Source organism: Rhincodon typus, chromosome 6 (genome assembly GCF_021869965.1).
Source record: "Rhincodon typus isolate 14 chromosome 6, sRhiTyp1.1, whole genome shotgun sequence".
Lineage (NCBI taxonomy): Eukaryota > Metazoa > Chordata > Chondrichthyes > Orectolobiformes > Rhincodontidae > Rhincodon > Rhincodon typus.
Genome location: NC_063337.1, coordinates 35,870,808 through 35,887,897, shown reverse-complemented (window position 1 = coordinate 35,887,897; position 17,090 = coordinate 35,870,808). Strand labels below are relative to the sequence as shown.

Below are 17,090 nucleotides of genomic sequence, written 5' to 3'. Positions count from 1 at the left end.
TCTGCAGTTCCTACTATCTCTGACGCTAGTTATTTGTTCGTCAATGATGAAACATGTGGAAGCCTAATAATGGAATGGATGAAATAAGGGAATTGTTACATTATTCTCAGTGTTCCACTGCATTAATGCCATTGCTCATTGGACTGAGAAATGGAAGTGACATTTCTGAGTACACAAATTAATTCAAGCACCATAATTTGCAAATAGACATTAAGCCTCAAGCAGAGTCCTTGAAGGTACAAAAATAATCTATTCCTCAGAAACAAATGAATCCCTCCACTGTTCAGATTTTGGAACAGCACAATGAATGAATGCAGAAGCATTTCATTTACGCTCCACTCCTGGACATTCACATGACTGACTTAGTTTAAAAAAATAACTCTACCATAGCTATTAATAATGTAGCTGTAGGAGACCTCAAGCCATATTGTCATTCAAATTATCTGTGTATTGTGAAATTACGGAGTGATTAAGTGTTGATTAAAGCAGTAAGGGAGATTATTAGCACTGAAAGGGACATTGGAATCCACTGAAAGGTTGCCATTGTCTCCTGACTGAGGCCTGTCTGCAGTAATCATTACACATGCCTCTTGTTTTTATCGTAGTAATTTCTCCTTATTCACACTCCTTTTTACCTCTAACAGTGGGTATTTCTTGTTAATCCTTGCAGGAATGTGGGTTTGGATATGGGGATGATGGACAGTGCGTGACCTGCAGGCCAAGCAGGTTCAAGGAAGACTGGGGATTTCAAAAGTGCAAGCCATGCCTGGACTGTGCTCTCGTAAACCGCATCCAAAAGGCCAACTGCACCGCCACCAGCAATGCTGTGTGTGGAGACTGCTTGTCAGGGTAGGTTCAAGGAGTATCAGATTTGTTCTGCACACTTAGTAAGTATCTGGGATGACCCAATTTCAATCTCTCTCAACTCAGAAGTGTTGTCAAATTCCTACTTATCATTCCCCATGGGACATCTGTTTACACAATGAAATCCACTCGTTGCCTATGCACTTTTGTAAAATAATAAACCTGAACCATTTCAAAATCTTCCCCGATGTCATTTACTCCACTTTCTATTGTAACTTTGTTTTTCATGGTAGAAAATTTAACAAGACTGTGTATGCAGATTACGTATTGCCTGATCTAGAACAAATTCACAAGAAATCCAATGTAAAACCTTTCTGCTCTTATGATGCTGCTTGGCCTGCTGTGTTCATCCAGCTCTGCACAATGTAAAATCTGTTGTCTTTCTCTCTGAATGGCAACTCTTGTCTTTATAGGTTATGTTCTTCACATAGATATGTGTCACTCAGCATCTCTCTCTCTCTCCCCCTCTATTCAAAACTCGTTCAGGATTTCACCACAGAAACACAACAGAGATCAGGAGCTGAGTGGTGTGTGCTTACATTTTAGGGATGAGGATTTGAGGGGAAGGTAAGGGACAGGGAAAGGGAGTGTTCAGATGAAGATCCTTGCATTCCCTTATTTTTTCTTAAGAAACTCTTCCCCCTCCCCATACTTTCCTTCCTTCCTCCAGACCCCCTTCTATCTCTTTGCAAGCCCCAGAAATACTTCAAACTCTGCCACTAATGTTTTACTTGTTTTCATGTGTTATCTCTTGATCCTTTAGCTAACACGGACAACTGTGACAACTAAAGAGGATTTTTTTACAAGCCATCAGCATGTCTCACAGCTTTATTGCCTGCCATTCTGTTTATTGCTCATTCTGAGATGAACAGCGTAACATTTAATTGTTGCATTACTTTAACGATTCCTCTGTTCACTAACTAATCTTTTAAAAGAAGTAATGGAAGGTCAGTTTGTATGATGTTGTATCTATCATTTCATTTAAATGGTTGAATTGAATACTTTGACAATTTACTTTTGTGAGGAATTAACTCAGGAAGTGAGAACTGTAAACAAGGGTGGATACGAAGAATTTTCCACAGTTGTTTAAATAGCCCAGCAGCATTTCTAGCCCTATTGTATCTTCCATTTTAGTAGAACAAAAACCTCTTCCAGAGTATGATTCTGGTGTTTAGGATCGTTAAGAATCTCTGCTGAAGGGCCCTGCACCAAAGATGAGGAGTTTGTAGAAACAAGTTAACTGATGCCTGGTTTGCATTTCAAAATCCTGAAGGTTACTGGATGCGAGGGAAGACTGAGGAAAGAAGACAGGTCCACAGTTCTGACACAAGTGTTTAAGAAATTTAAGACTTCTTGTAGAGAAAATAAATATTTGGTTTGAAGGAGGAACTGTGCTTCTTAGGATCAGGATTCAGGACTGTTCAACGGGGAATAAAAAACAAATTATTTTAATATTTTTCTCCTAACACCTCCGAAATTAAAATAACTGGGTTATTTTGCAGCAAAAGCAGAATAATTTGCAGTTTTGCTGTGGTGAGTTTTGTAATCTGGTAGCATATGTATTCCAGACAAATAAGATGTATCAGTCTGAAGCTTTTCTAGTGTATTTCCTGCCCGTGAAATTGTTGATGGACCTAAATTGATGCAAAACTTTGTTTTTATCTGTTTTATAAGTAATAATCAAATGGCTCCCAACCGGTAAACCATTTATTTGTGTGTTTTCCCATGTGATTCAGCCAGCTGTACCTTAGCTTTTCCATCTGATGTTTAGAACACCTTTACAACAATTGCACTGCTGTTTAAAATCTGAACCTATTTTCAATGATTACTGGATAGCTGACTAACAGCGTTTTTGTTAAGGTTAATGTGAAAAGCCATGGCTTATGATGCAAGATGCCATCAGGTTTGAAAAGGATAGGAAACAAACTTAGTTAAATCAAAAAAGTAAGGATTAGATATCACAAACTGCTTATTAAAACCTAGCAGATTGTAGAGGAAAGGGAAGGAAAAGTAAGAGGAGAAAGGAAGTGCATAGGGCAAGAGATGATGGAACACATCTGAATTTCAACATAGTGACTGGCAGGGAAAAAGAAGAATATTGAGGATGGTACATTTGAGACATGTGATAGAGATTTGAAGAGCTCTAGCCCATAATAATTCCATAAAAATATAGACAGAAGAGGTGACAACAGAGCAAGGGAAGTTGAAGGCCAGAGGTGAAGAAGGATCATTGGTCATATAGGTAGCTTTTTCAGTCTTTTGTAATTATCAAGAGATAAGAGATGGTGGTGTTGGGAGACACTTTTCAGACTATATACCCATCTAGTTGTAGAATGAGCATTTTCAGGTCATGTATGACATGGATAATTCTCTCTTTATTTCAACAGTATGTCTTGCCTTTAACCTCAGTACAAGATTTCCAATTTGTTCAAAATCCACTGGTCACTGAGTGACCAGTTTAGTACCAAATATAGTACCAATTTAGTATCAAAAAGAATCAGGTTAGGGCAGCTTTATGGATTGGGCCCATGCTTACCAGAGATCATCCAAAGTTGTGACATTGATTTGAACCCTTAAAGATAAGAATTGATACTTCTATTGAGGTAACTTAGGTTTCTTTTCAGAAGTTCAGTTTTGTAACATGATGGATCTTTTCATTCAGTTAACTGAAGTTTAAAACCATGATCTTTGGCTTCCTGTGAAATTGATCCTGTAGCAATTCCTCAGTTTCCATTTAATACTGTGTACAATATTTAGTGTTGAGTATCTGGCTTCAGCATTATGTTCTACTCGAGATGTTTAAGGAGATGGTAGTACTGAAATAATCAGAATTTTATTTTGAAAAGTGTTGCCTGCTGCTTCAACATATATTAATTTAATATATCATTACAGCCCTTCAATTGCTTTGGTTCAACACTAGTCACAACCTGTGAATAAACTACTCTCTTTACTTAAGCACCAAATCCTTTATGATTCCCCATCTCATTATATTGCACAATCCTCTTAGTCCCTTTTTCCTCCAATTTTCTTCCTCCCTGTAAGCATTAAATCCCCATTCCTTTACCGTTCATATGTGAGGCTTCCAGTAAGTCTTGGTCTACAATTTTACTATAAATTACATCACAGTCAAAACCAGATACAGCTCCAGGTTAACTGCGTATTTTTTTTTTCCTTTATTCATTTTAAATGTTAAATTTTCAAAAGCAGAAGCATTTTACATTGTGAAATGCAGTGTTTCCTTCCTGTTAGCATCCTTTCCCCTTTCAAGGTCTTCCGTTTTACAGCTGGTATGACTATAAAGAGTGAGCCAGCTGCAGTCTTTGGGTGGTGGGATTACAGTGGCTCCCAGGTGTTTGGCTTTACATTTCAAAATGTGAGAGGCGAATGTCGAGTGTACTGCTGGATCCCGTAAAATTATGTTACATAAAACTGACATGACCTTCTCTCCTTCCAGATTTTATAGAAAGACCAAATTAGGTGGTTTTCAAGAAATGGAGTGCATTCCATGTGGTGACCCTCCTCCTCCTTATGAGCCTCACTGTAAGTAAACAAGCTTGATTTAAATACCTTTCAGACCTACCGCTGATATTCTAAATTCATTTCGAGCTGGAACTGGACCAATAGCTTTTGAAGGTGCATCAGAATCATAAACAGATTATACAAAATACACCTGGCAATCATTATCACATTCAATCACACCTTTCATTGTTTTTACTACATTACAATGGTGACTACACTTCAAGAAAACATAAGAGGGCCAAGGAAATGCCACCTTTTGCTATTAGAGTAATTCTGAACATTAAAGTGAGGATGTTAGGCTTCAATTTCTAAGGTACCAGTGAAACCATATCTCAAATACCGTGTGTCATTCTGATCACCTTAATTAAGTAAGGATATAACTGCATTGAAGACAGTTCAGAGAAGGATTACTAGATTGATATTGTAATAAACAGGTCATCTTATAAGGATACGTTGGACAGACTGTATTTGTTTCTCTGGAGCTAGAAGAGTGAGGGATGACTTGATTGAAGTGTATAAAATCCTGAATATTCTTGATGAGATTGACATGGAAAGGATTTTTCCACTTGAGATGAGCCAAAACCAGGGAGTATTGTTTAAAAATTAGCATTGCCGTCTTAGGAGAGAGATGAGCAGAAATTTGTTTCAGGGGGTTGTGCAATTTTTTAACTCTATGCCTCAGAAAGTTCTAGAAGCAGGATCATTGAATATTTTAAAGGCATAGGTAGGTAGATTCTTGTTAGGCAAAGGAATCAAACATTGCCCGGGTAGTTGGGAATAGATAATTCAAAAAAAAAATCAAATCAGCCACGATCTTCTTGAATGACAGAGCAAGCTCAAGGGCCTAAATGATCTACTTCTACACCTGATTTGTATATATGCTTTTTTACTCAATGTTTGAATGTTTGTACATTGACTCCTTAAGCCTGCTGCACCATTCAACAAGATCATGGCTGACCTAAGGGTAGCCTTAAATCCACTTTTCTGTCTGCACCCTTCATTGGCTGAAAATCACATTTAGATGTCCAGTCATCTACAGGTCAATTACAAATAATAATATAAAGTTCAGATACTGAGTGAACATTACAGAGCCTTTCCAAGCACAAATCTGCCAATGTTTTGTGCATGGCTGCATAATGAAAAAATACTCAGCAGTAAGTACCTGGCAGATTGTCAAGCTGAATTGTTTATATCCAGTCATATGCAGGAAATAAAACATAGGACTATGATCTGGTCAAAAGTGAGTCTTAAAAAGTACATATCTAATGGCCTTGCTGAATTTCTAATTAACTCTTTCAAACAGATCATTGCCACACATAAAAATGATTCACAAAAATATACAACCAATACAATTCTTTGTACCTTTGAATAAATCATTTAGTTAACTCCTTAATGATGTTGAATCACACTGAGTGATATCAACTTATAAATATTTTTTCCTTCATTAAATGATTATGCTGGGCAGGAGAGACCATGGCCTTATTTGTGAAGTCTGGAATGTGTCTTCTCCTCTTCCCTTCTGGCTGCACAAAACAAACAGAAAGTACTTATTGTTTGTGTCTCATCTTCTGTCAAGTCTGAACTCTCTTCAATCTTGTGGGAAAGTCTCCCTGACCTCCTGCATTCAGTCCATGTTAAAACTGGGTATCAGGGATCAATGCCATTGTCAATCGTTGATCAGCATATTGAAGATATGGCAGGCAGGCAGCGTACCTAACCAAAAATGTATGTAAAGTTCACAGTCCATGAGATTTGGGAGGCCTTTTGAGACGTAAGTATACCAGGTCATTTCAAGCGTCCCATGCTCAGTCTTGTTTTCACTAAATAGGGCTAAATCAATCTTGCTTCTTTGAGGTATTCGTGCTTGATTTATTTCAATTTATTTTTGTTATTTAATCTTATACTTGACTAAATACCATAAAATGAAAGGTTGAGACTGTTTTAAGAACTCTCTCTGAGTAGTATTCTATTTTAAGTGTCATTTTATTACATGACACATCACAGAAAGAAATAAGAGACAGTTAAACACAGAGTAACCTGGGGAAAATAACAGTTTCAAAAAGGACACTTTGGCTTTTGCTTATTTCATAAAGCACTAAAAATACATATGGTATTTATCAGATCTGAGATATCCAGTAAATGGAAAGAATCACCTAAGTGATGTCAAAAGTAATTTTCTGAAAGCAGTTCAGTGTGGGAAGTCTGTTGAAACCAATGATCATACTGAGGTTAGACCAGAACAGGTGTGTCAATTCAAGCATGTTTATGTAATGTAAGCTTCTGTAATATTTCAGAGAAGCAGACAGTGATTAATGAGTATTACCACAAGCTACATTGGCTTCACTTTCAAACATATCAACAGCCATAGTACCTCAATCACTTTTCTAACATTAAAAAAAATACTGGAATAGCAGCAAATAGCAAATCTGCTATTTACTAATTCAACATGTCACTGAAATCTTTACATCATTATCTCCCAAGATGGTTTTAAAGCAAAGGATGACAACTTAGTGTCACGACTGACAAATGATATTACTGAATTGAAGATTGATTTTGTATTTATGCATAGGCCAAGGACCAAAGGAACAAAGTTCCCTTGAGTTACTGCAGTGTAAATGTGTGTGTGGCTGGGTTGGTGATGTTCCAGACCAAAAGACAGTAAAGTGGAGTCAAGAGCTTTCCTCCAGAGTGGTGACAGTTTTATGTTTGGATAACAAATTGTCCGCTAGCATTCCTTCACTGTTTTCCAGCGTTGCTTATTGAAATTCTTGCTCTGAAATGTTAAGTGGTTAAATCCACATCAACAGTCAGCCCTCTTCGTGACTCTGTTAGGTTATTTTCTTCTTTCATTTTTGTTAAAAACATTTTCCACCTGAATAATTAAGTAAAGACTAGGCCCGATCTGCCAAGCTGTAAGTTTGTTTGATAGCACCTTTATCTTAATAACTTGCTTGTAAATTCATTTGATGACAGACCTGTGAGTTTTATTCTGTGAGAAGAATAAATAGAATTTAGTGAGAATGGAAGGGAAATCCAATTGAATGTTAATACATCTTTATCCCATTATGGCAATCCTCAGAAGGCTGCTGTTTGCTTGTGGTCAGGCTAGTGTGCTCCAGACTGAACAAGCGCACATTCAGGTGTAAAAATAAATAGAAACAGGCTGACAAATGACTTCAAATACTCACAATATTACAATGAGGTACTTCAGCAGAAGCTTTTTTACTTTGCAGCCTGAGTAATTCTTTGAAAAATAGTTGAAGCAAGAGATTTAACTGAATTCTGCCATTGAATTCCTATTCAGTTGCAAGAAAGCATATACATTGGCTTTCCTTTCTGACCCATTTTTGAGTACATTGGAAATATCCAACCTCTTTTATCCTGACCTGTTATCTTTTATCTATTATCTCCCCAAATTGCTGTTTACATGAGATTTCCTTTTACGTTTCCTCCAAACGTTCTGTTTCTTCTTGTCTTGTTCACATTATCATTGCCTCTGCTGTCCTCTTTTCCCCTCTTTTCCTCATGTATAAATCTAGTAGTAAGAATTGATAGGCCGTTTATTTACTGAGAGCATCACAGCCAAGCCTGGTATTACCCAAGATCCTTGCAATGACCAGATTATGCTGCCCTACCTAGCACTGTAATAAGTCACGTGGATTAGGAAGATTCCAGGTTTTATCCTAGTTTGAATCAGCACATTTCTTCAAATAATGTGAGTGATGTTGGCAAGGTCACAAGAATTCCTTGTCCCTAATTGTTCTAGAAATGTGACAGAAAGCTTCTTAATTTACCATTGCTTCCTTGTGATGAAGGAACAGCAGCCAGCATCACTGTTACATGCCATGAATCAGTGAAGTATAAGAGTTGGAGGGCAACGTGGAGGTGATGGCTTTCCAATATCTTGCTGCTTCTCCATGGAAGCTGCCGTGAACGTAGAAGGTGTTTTGATGTAATCTTTTGAAAAATATAGCAGTGCATTCTGTGGGTAGTACATTCTGCAGCTACAATGCGCTGGTGATATAAACACTGAATATTGAGTCCAATGACAGGGAAGCTCCAGGTTGCTTCTCTATATTGACAGTCCAATGGCTGTTGGTGTTTTTTATTTCAAATGCTGTAATTGGCCAACCAAGCAAAGTCAACATTGGGTTGTTCCTCCCGACACAGCTTGGGATCAGGACTCACATTTGCTGCCAAGCCCAAACAGAAAAACCTCCCTATGTTGTAGAGCAACCTTTAATGTCCAAATAATCATTTGCTTATTTGATTTCAATTTACCCCAGCCCCCATCTATATGTGTGCAAAGTGCATTTTTTTCTGAATCTGAACTCAAAAACATCGAAGAGAATGTGGAGATTGTGATCTTGAAAGCTTTGGAATTTGCTTTCCAATTGAAAACAAAGGAAACATTGTTTAAGTGTTTGCCACTGTTCCGTGAACAGGCACCAATCCTAATATTTTTCATGTCTATGCAGAGGGATTGATTTTGATCAGATGGAAAGGTACCATTTTTGCTCTCTATGCAATTCTGTAAAACTCGTTCACCTGAGATCTTGGCAAGAACGAGAATGATTGCGCAGTGCATTAAGCAAACAATGAAAAAGTTCCCCATAAAGTGAAAAGCTACAGGCAGAGCTACCCCTTTCTCTCACCCATGCTGATGCAAAATTCTGTGATTTCATTCATCAAACCTATTGATTATTGTTTACATCAAAATCATTGATTGCTGTCAAACCTTTTAGCCATCTGCGTCACGTTACAGGTTGTTTTTAACTTGTGACAGAAGATTTGACTTAATAAGGGCACCAGACTTCCTCAGCAACCCAGCAGCTCCTACTGTATATTTCTAGGATTTTTGATTTCAGTGAGGTAAATTGTGGAATCTCATTTTACAAGGCTAACAACATTTCTGAAGAAGGGTCCAGACCCGAAACGTCAGCTTTCCTGCTCCTCTGATGCTGCCTGGCCTGCTGTGTTCATCCAGCTCCACACCTTGTTATCTCAGACTCCAGCATCGGCAGTTCCTGCTATCTCTGACAACATTAGACGATGGTTCTGGTGGGGTGGAGACTTGATGAAATAGGTCTTAACTTCCAAAGGCTGCTATGTGTTTTGCTTTGCAGAGATATGGCTCACTCCTGTTACATTGGACTATGCCTCACAACCTGAGTGCTTCTCACTTCACCAAATGGACCACCCAGCATCCTTGAGCAAGGCCAGGGGAGTTGGGATCTGTGTCCTAAACACCCCTTGGTGCTCAGACATGGCGACCCTGGTGAGGAGCTGCTCCCCGGACCTGGAATATCTAACAGTGAATTACCATCCCTACTACCTGTCGCGTGAGTTCACCTCCGCTATCCTGACAGTGGTCTATGTCCCAACCCATGTGAAAGTGATGTGAAACTTGACAAAGTTTACAATACTATAAACAGTCTTGAGACAGTGTACCCCAAGGACTTGTTCATCATAGCCTGTGACTTCAAGTAGGCCAACCTCAAGAACGTGCTACCAAAATACCATCAACATGTCTCCAGCGCCATTAGAGGTCCAAACATCCTTGATCATTACTACACAACTATCAAAGATGCCTTCTGCTCCATCCTTCATCCACATTTTGGAAAATAAGATCACAACGCTGTGCTCCTCCTCCCAGCTTACAAGCAGAAATTGAAGCATGAGGACCCAGTACAGAAAGTAGTGCAGTGTTGGTCTGAGGCAATGGAAGGCCTTCTATGGGACTGCTTAGAGTCGGTTGACTGGTCCATATTCAAGAACTCAGTGGCCAACCTATACGAGCATGTTACTACAGTTACAGACTTTGCTAGTAAGCAGGTAGAAGTCTGCGTGCTGAAGAAGCTAATCCGAATGTTCCACAAGTGGAAACCATGAATGAATCGGGAGAACCACTCCCTGCTGAAGTTCAGGTCTGAGCTGTTCACATTGGGCAACCCTGACCTATACAGGAAATCCAGCTATGACCTTCATAAGGCCATCAGAGAATGCCAAGCGGCAGTACCAAACTAAGCTTGAGACACAGACCGACCTCATGGACACCCATCATTTGTGGCAAAGGTTACATGACAAAACAGACTACAAAGTGAATCACGGCAACAGTACATCCCGAACCCAGTGGGCTTAATGCATTCTACACTTGCTTTGAAGAGAAGGGCAGTGAAACAATATCACCTTTGCCAACAGCCTCGGATGCACCTGTACCCTCAGTCACCATCGCAGATGTTAGGTTGGCTTTCTTGAGAATTAACCCATGGAAAATGACTGGCCTGGATATAGTCTCCAACCATGCATTCAGATCCTGTACAGACCAGCTGATCGGGAGTATTCGTAGACATCTTTAACCTTTCCTTACTATAATCGGACATCCCCACCTGCTCCAAGATGACTACCATCACCCTGGTGCCAAAGAAAAATCATGCAATGTGCCTTAATGACACTGCCCTGTGGCTCTGACCTCCATCATTATGAAGTGCTTCGAGAGGCTAGTCATAGCTTACATCAGCTGCAGTCTACCAAACTGCCTTGATCCTTTGCAGTTCGCCTACTGGCACAACAGCTCCACAGCAGAGGCCATCTCCCTGGCTTTACACTTAGCCCTGGAATATCTGGATAACAAAGATACCTATGTCAGACTCATATTTATTGACGACATTTCCGCCTTCAATACCATAATTCCGAACAAACCGACCTCTAAACTCTGAGACCTAGGTCTTGGCTCCCCACTCTGTAACTGAATCCGTGACCTCCCAACTTATAGACCGTCATCAGTAGGAATAGCGACAACACCTCCTCCACCGTCATCCTCAACACCAGTGCCCCACAGAGCTGCATTATCAGCCTCCTACTATACTCCTTATACCCTCTCAAATGTGTGGACAAATTCCACCTCAACTCCATTTACAAGTCTGCTGAGGACATTACTGTTGCAGGTCAGATCTCAAACAACGACAAGACAGAGTACTGGAACGAGATTGAGTGTTTAGTGGCATGGTGTAAATAAAATAATTTCTCCATCAATGTCAGCAAAAAGAAGGAGCAGGTCATTGACTTCAGGAAGCAGAGAGGAGGACATGACCCTGTCTGCATCAATGGTGCTGAGGTGGAGATGGTCCAGAGATGATCACCAGCAATCTGTCCTGGTCCACCCACATCGATGCGATGGTCAAGAAAACACAACAACATCTGTATTTCCTCAGGAGGCTAAGGGAATTCAGCATGTCCACAAAGACTCTGACCAATTTTTATTGTTGTACCATAGAAAGCATCGTATCTGGATGTATCACAGCACAGCATGGCAACTGCTCTTCCCAAGACCTCAAGAAACTACAGAAGAGTTGTGAACGCAGCCCAGTGCATCACGCAAACCAGCCTTCTATCTGTTGACTCGATCTACACTTCCCGCTGCCTCGGAAAAGCAACCAACATAATCAAAGACCCCTCCCACCCTGGTTATACTCTCTTCCACCCTCGTCCATCGGGCAGAAGATATAAAAGCTTGAATACACGTATGACCAGATTGAAGAACAGCTTCTTCTCCACTGTCATCAGACTTTTGACGGACCTCTCAAATATTAATTCTGATCTCTCTCTCTCTGCACCTTCTCTGCAACTGTAACGCTGCATTCTGCACTCTGTTCTGCTACCCTGATGCACTTTGTATGGTACGATCTGCCTTTATAGAATGCAAAACAGCACTTTTCACTGTATCTTGGTACATGTGACAATAATAAATCAATCAATCAGTCAATTTCGGGAAGTTTCATGGACTATTTCTCTCCATGAACTCCAGCGGATTCTCTCATGATATTCTCTGCAGTTTGCTCTATTAGCTATGCACCATGTCTCTATGGTGCCCCACTCCATCTATCATGTGCTCAGAAAGGAGAAGAATATTTGCCGCTGCCAGACCTTCCCAGATTTCCAAGGCTGGTACCAGCTGTGCACCAGGCCCAGTACTGCCAGCCATGAGCTGCCCCTCACAGGGCATCTAGTAAGATGGGAAAGGGAAGGAAGCTACTTGGGTGACATGGGTGACACTTCTTGCAAATCCAAAATCATATTTGTAAACGTATTGCCTTTTTACATCATCATCTGTCTGATTGATTGTCTTGTAATTGCAGCTATGAGAATCAAACTACGACTACCAATCCTTAGTACCACTTCATCTTAGAAACCGAGTACAGGAGAGTGTTGCTCTTTCCATTACACCAGCATAGCATAACAACTTTCCACTGTCCCATGTAGGAATATCATATGCTGGAAAGCACGCAAACGGTTGAAAACATTCACTTTCATTCAACCACGCCAAAAACAGAGAAAAGATCACAAAAAGAAGTTGCATTTATGAGAAGCAGATACCAATACAGTCCTATGTAGTTTATTGTACCCAACACTACCACACTCTGGGCAGGCTGAGGGCAGTCACTGTGCATGGAACGTGCCTTGAGATGTTGGTGACTGCTATCTAAGATGAAGTCCCAAGGAGCAAGCAGCAAGGTAGAATCACCAGGTACCAGCTAGGTGACTTTCACATCTGTTTTCATTTTAACTGCAGTCAGGAAGAATGGGATATCAATGAGGGAACATTTGGGGCTAATGGGAATGCTAATACATGCAAATAGATGCAAGTAGGCTTCTCACCACTCTCTGGTGAGATTCTGCTGTTCAAAACCTGGTTTCAAACTTTCTTTTCCTCAATGTCCAGAATCCATTTCTTCCAATCTCACCACATCTTACCGTTTCACTCACCAATGTCCCCACTGTTTAGGGGCTGTGAAGATTCTTCCCAAAGTGTTTAGCAGAGTATATTATGTAGTGTATACATCAGATACTTCCAGTCTCTACTGCAGTGAAGGAATAGGAGAAAATTGTATCTGCCCCAATGTATTGGGAGGGGTGTGTAGCACATATGAAACATGAATTTCCAAGCATGCTAGGGAGTTTACTCTCTCAGTAGTACGTGCGATACAGGGTACTTGCAGGCTGTGAAATCTGTTCGGAGCTGTTTCTGAACAGGAAGCAGACAAAGAGTACTGACTCAATATTATTGTCTTGTAGCAACAAAGAATCAGTGGAAATGTTGTTAACTTCTAAGCCACTTTTACTGTGCAGTTACTTAGCTACTCGTTGCTTCCTCCTCTTTTTGAGATAATCAGATACCTTGAAAAATAAAATATGCAAATGATATCCCCCAGTATGATAACACAGTGATTATACTACTGGACTAGTACCAAATGCCTGAACTAACATATCAAAGATATGAGTTCAAATTCCATCAAAGAAGCTAAGGAATTTAAATTGAGTTAATAACATAAGTTTGGAATAATAAAACAACTAGTATTGGTAATACGATCATGCAGCTACTGGATTGGCTTGTTTACTTAACATCCTTCATCTTGTCATGTCACTATACGTTCTTTCACTACTGTTCCACACAGACTCCAGAAGTCAATATCACCTGCATTTCTGTAGAAGTTATACTGGACTCAACATGTTAACTCTGTTTCTGTCTCCGCAGGTGATACCAGACCTGCTGAGTTTCTCTAGCATTCTGTTTTTTTTGTTCAGATTTCCAGCAACCACAGTATTTTGCCTTTGTAGAGAGTGTGAGATGCTCATTTGTCTGCTGTGACAGAAGGTGAAGGAAGAGCAAGTGGAGCAAATGGTGAGAGTGCACAGAACAAAGACAAAGGGATTGCAAATAGTATTAGAGAAGATGTGTGGATGACAAAATAGGTGTTAACCGTGGATGTGAACAGTAGAAAATAGGTTCATTTTGCTAAGAGCAGACTCATGCAAACATGACATGGAGGGTCAGAGGGTGGAATCAAAGTGTAGGACAGTGTTCATGGTCTGAAGTTGCCAAACTCAATGTTGAGTCCTTGAAAGCTGTAGAGTGCCTAAGCTAAAAATGAGGTGATGTTCCTCCATCAGGGAGGCCTAACTGGAGCACTGCAGCAGGTCTGAGACAGAAATGAGAGCATAAGAGCAAGATTATTATTGAAATTGTAAGCAACTGGATGGTCAGGCTCCTTCTTACAGAGAGTATGGACATCTTCTGCAAAATGATCACCCAGTCAGCATTTTGCAGCATAAAAAAAATCATTTTTCATCTCCCTTCAAATTCAAAGAAGTGTTGTGTTGGACTTTAAGTGTTAAACCTGTTTCTCTTTCCAGAAATACTGCCTAACCTGCTGAGTTTCTGTAGCATTTTCTGGTTTTACTTCAAATTTTCAGCAACCACAGTTCTTTGCTTTTATTTAAGATATGATGGATATGCCACACCTTATGAACAAATCTTTTAAAAACATCAACCAATAATGAAAATTCATTCAAAATAAACCAATTTTTGTTTTAAAATTCTTCATTTTTTTTATTCATTTGTGGAATGTGGGCATCACTGGCTGGCCAGCATTTATTGCCTGTCCCTAGTTGTCCTTGATCTGATTACTACATTTGATTATTTCAAACAGGATTGTTAAGTAAGTAGTAAAATTAGTCTCGCATTACAAATATTTACAGGTCTTAATGTTTTACTCCCTTTATTTAATTGAAAGTGCGAACATGTCAATAATCAACATTATACGTGATGCTAAAAGTCTTAATTAAAGACATAATAAGTTGTTCAGGCTTAGGAACAAAGGTAAATGCACATGACATAATCGTGTGCCAACAGATTTATAATAGGAGAGGCCAGACTCTTCTCCATTGTTTTGATACTAATGATTCATCTTCTTTAGAATTAGCAATTACAATAAAAAATCTGGAGTGCTTTTGTCAAGCAACTTGGATCAAAAAAAGGGAGCAGAATCCATCAAATAGAATTTTCTTTTTAATCAATGATTGCTGCACAATAATTGTAGCATCGTTACCAGTAGTTTACCTATACCTTTGAAAGAAGCTGTAGATTAGTAACCGTTTTGTACTGGAGACCTCATTGACCACAGACGTATTTGCAATGAGCTAATACATAGCGTTGTCTCTGAAGGATTATGGAATTCTATTCAAGCAGGAAGTGATGCTTGCGGGAAATAAAGAAGAGTTGGCAGCTATACAAAGGAACAGAGTGGCTTTAGTGCCCTATACAGCTAGCTTCAGATATTATCAACTAAATTGAAGGAGGCATCAAGATGGGGAAAGAAAAATAATGCAGAAGAAAAGTGCCGTATACCTTTTTGAGCTGCTTTTATGCTTAACAGGTTTTAGTTTTTCTTGCTCTGTTATCATTTGGTGGCTGATGCCAGTGTTCCTTGATGTACTGTGCCCCGCTCAGTAACTAAGCACAGAAGTACATAAGTGACTGAAATAGGTGGTTTTAACCTAACACCAAATTGACAGGCACTGTTTGTTAGATCTTCACTAGTATTAGATATCCTGGAGATTCTGTAATGCTGTCCCGTCGGCTGTGCTACACGTCTGGTATAAAATCTTTCAGTGAACGTCCACTAGAGCAGAATCAGTGGGGGTTTGGAACAGGAGACTCTCAATTAGTGAATGGGAAAACATAAAGAGGCTGGAAACATCTTGCAAAAAGAAGGGAAAATGAGTAATTGGAGAAAGAGTTTAAAAGTACCATAAGTGCTCACTCAGAGTTGTGGTTTCATTCTTGAACATTGTGACTTTTGAGTGAAACAAGATAAGTAAAACATGGGTTCCACTAGGAATCAATGTTAATGTTGGAGTCAGATTCTTTAGGACCTTCCTTAACAAGAAAAAACACAGAAAATTAGTTGAAATATTCCTATGTTGGTCAATGAAATAACTTCTAAAATAAAGTTTGATTTTTAAAAAATGTATATTTCTATTTACAGTCCCTCCTACTAGCTACCAATCCTGCTTCCTGCTCCCTGATCCTCCTGGTACCTCCCTGACCATCTGACTTGAGGCCACTATCCTTGCCCAACCATCCAAATTGCAACGCCACAAAGCATGTATCTCTGCAGCTTGGAGCAGAATTTATTTACAGAAAAAGACTGACTTCCCAGTCTAATGGGTTTTGTTTTAACATTTTACGAGGATGATTTGCGCCCCTGCAAACCTAGGTCCTGGTCTAGAAGAGATGTTCAAATTGCTTCTTGACTTTGTAACATCTGGCAAGAAGGGGTGCTGTGCCCAATTCCAACACCAGGAGGGTAAGGAGCAAAACACCCACCGCGCAACTGCCCTGAAGGTCCACGCACACCAAGCGGCATACCAGCGCATTCCCACCTGTTTCTCTGGCTGCTGAAGATCTAATATTAGAGGAAATGTATTCATTGTCATATCATTGATGCCATTTCTACAAAATCTAAGCTTAGGCATTTTCAATTTAAAATAAAACAAATTTCATGAGCCACAACTTTTTCTAAAATTGAATTTTATAATGCAAGCTTAATTTCTGGTTGAAAGTCAAATAAATAAAAATAATTTGGTGGTATGGTAGCTCAGTGGTTAGCACTGCTGCCTCACAGCACAAGGGACCTGGGTTCGATTCCACTCTCGGGCAACTAGCTGTGTGGAGTTTGCACATTCTCCCACCGTCTGCGTGGGTTTCCTCCAGGTGCTCTGGTTTCCTCCCACAGTCCAAAGATGTGCAGGTTAGGTGGATTGGCCATGCTAAATTGCCCTTAGTGTTCAGCGATGAGTAGATTAGGTAGGTTATAGGGGGATGGGTCTGGGTGGCATGCTCTGTGGGTCAGTGTGGATTTGTT

General features: G+C 39.8%; 1 protein-coding gene across 7 annotated transcripts in view; it reads left to right on the top strand.

Annotated features, from left to right (window-relative positions):
* tnfrsf19 (tumor necrosis factor receptor superfamily, member 19) overlaps window positions 1-17,090 on the top strand; it is a 120,793-nt gene that overhangs the window by 80,265 nt on the left and 23,438 nt on the right. For all 7 annotated transcript variants that reach the window (XM_048597865.1, XM_020530496.2, XM_048597871.1 and 4 more), the window contains exons 4-5: window positions 671-849; window positions 4,319-4,404. In XM_048597865.1, the coding sequence (XP_048453822.1) occupies window positions 671-849; window positions 4,319-4,404 (265 nt within the window). The remainder of the gene's footprint in view (window positions 1-670; window positions 850-4,318; window positions 4,405-17,090) is intronic.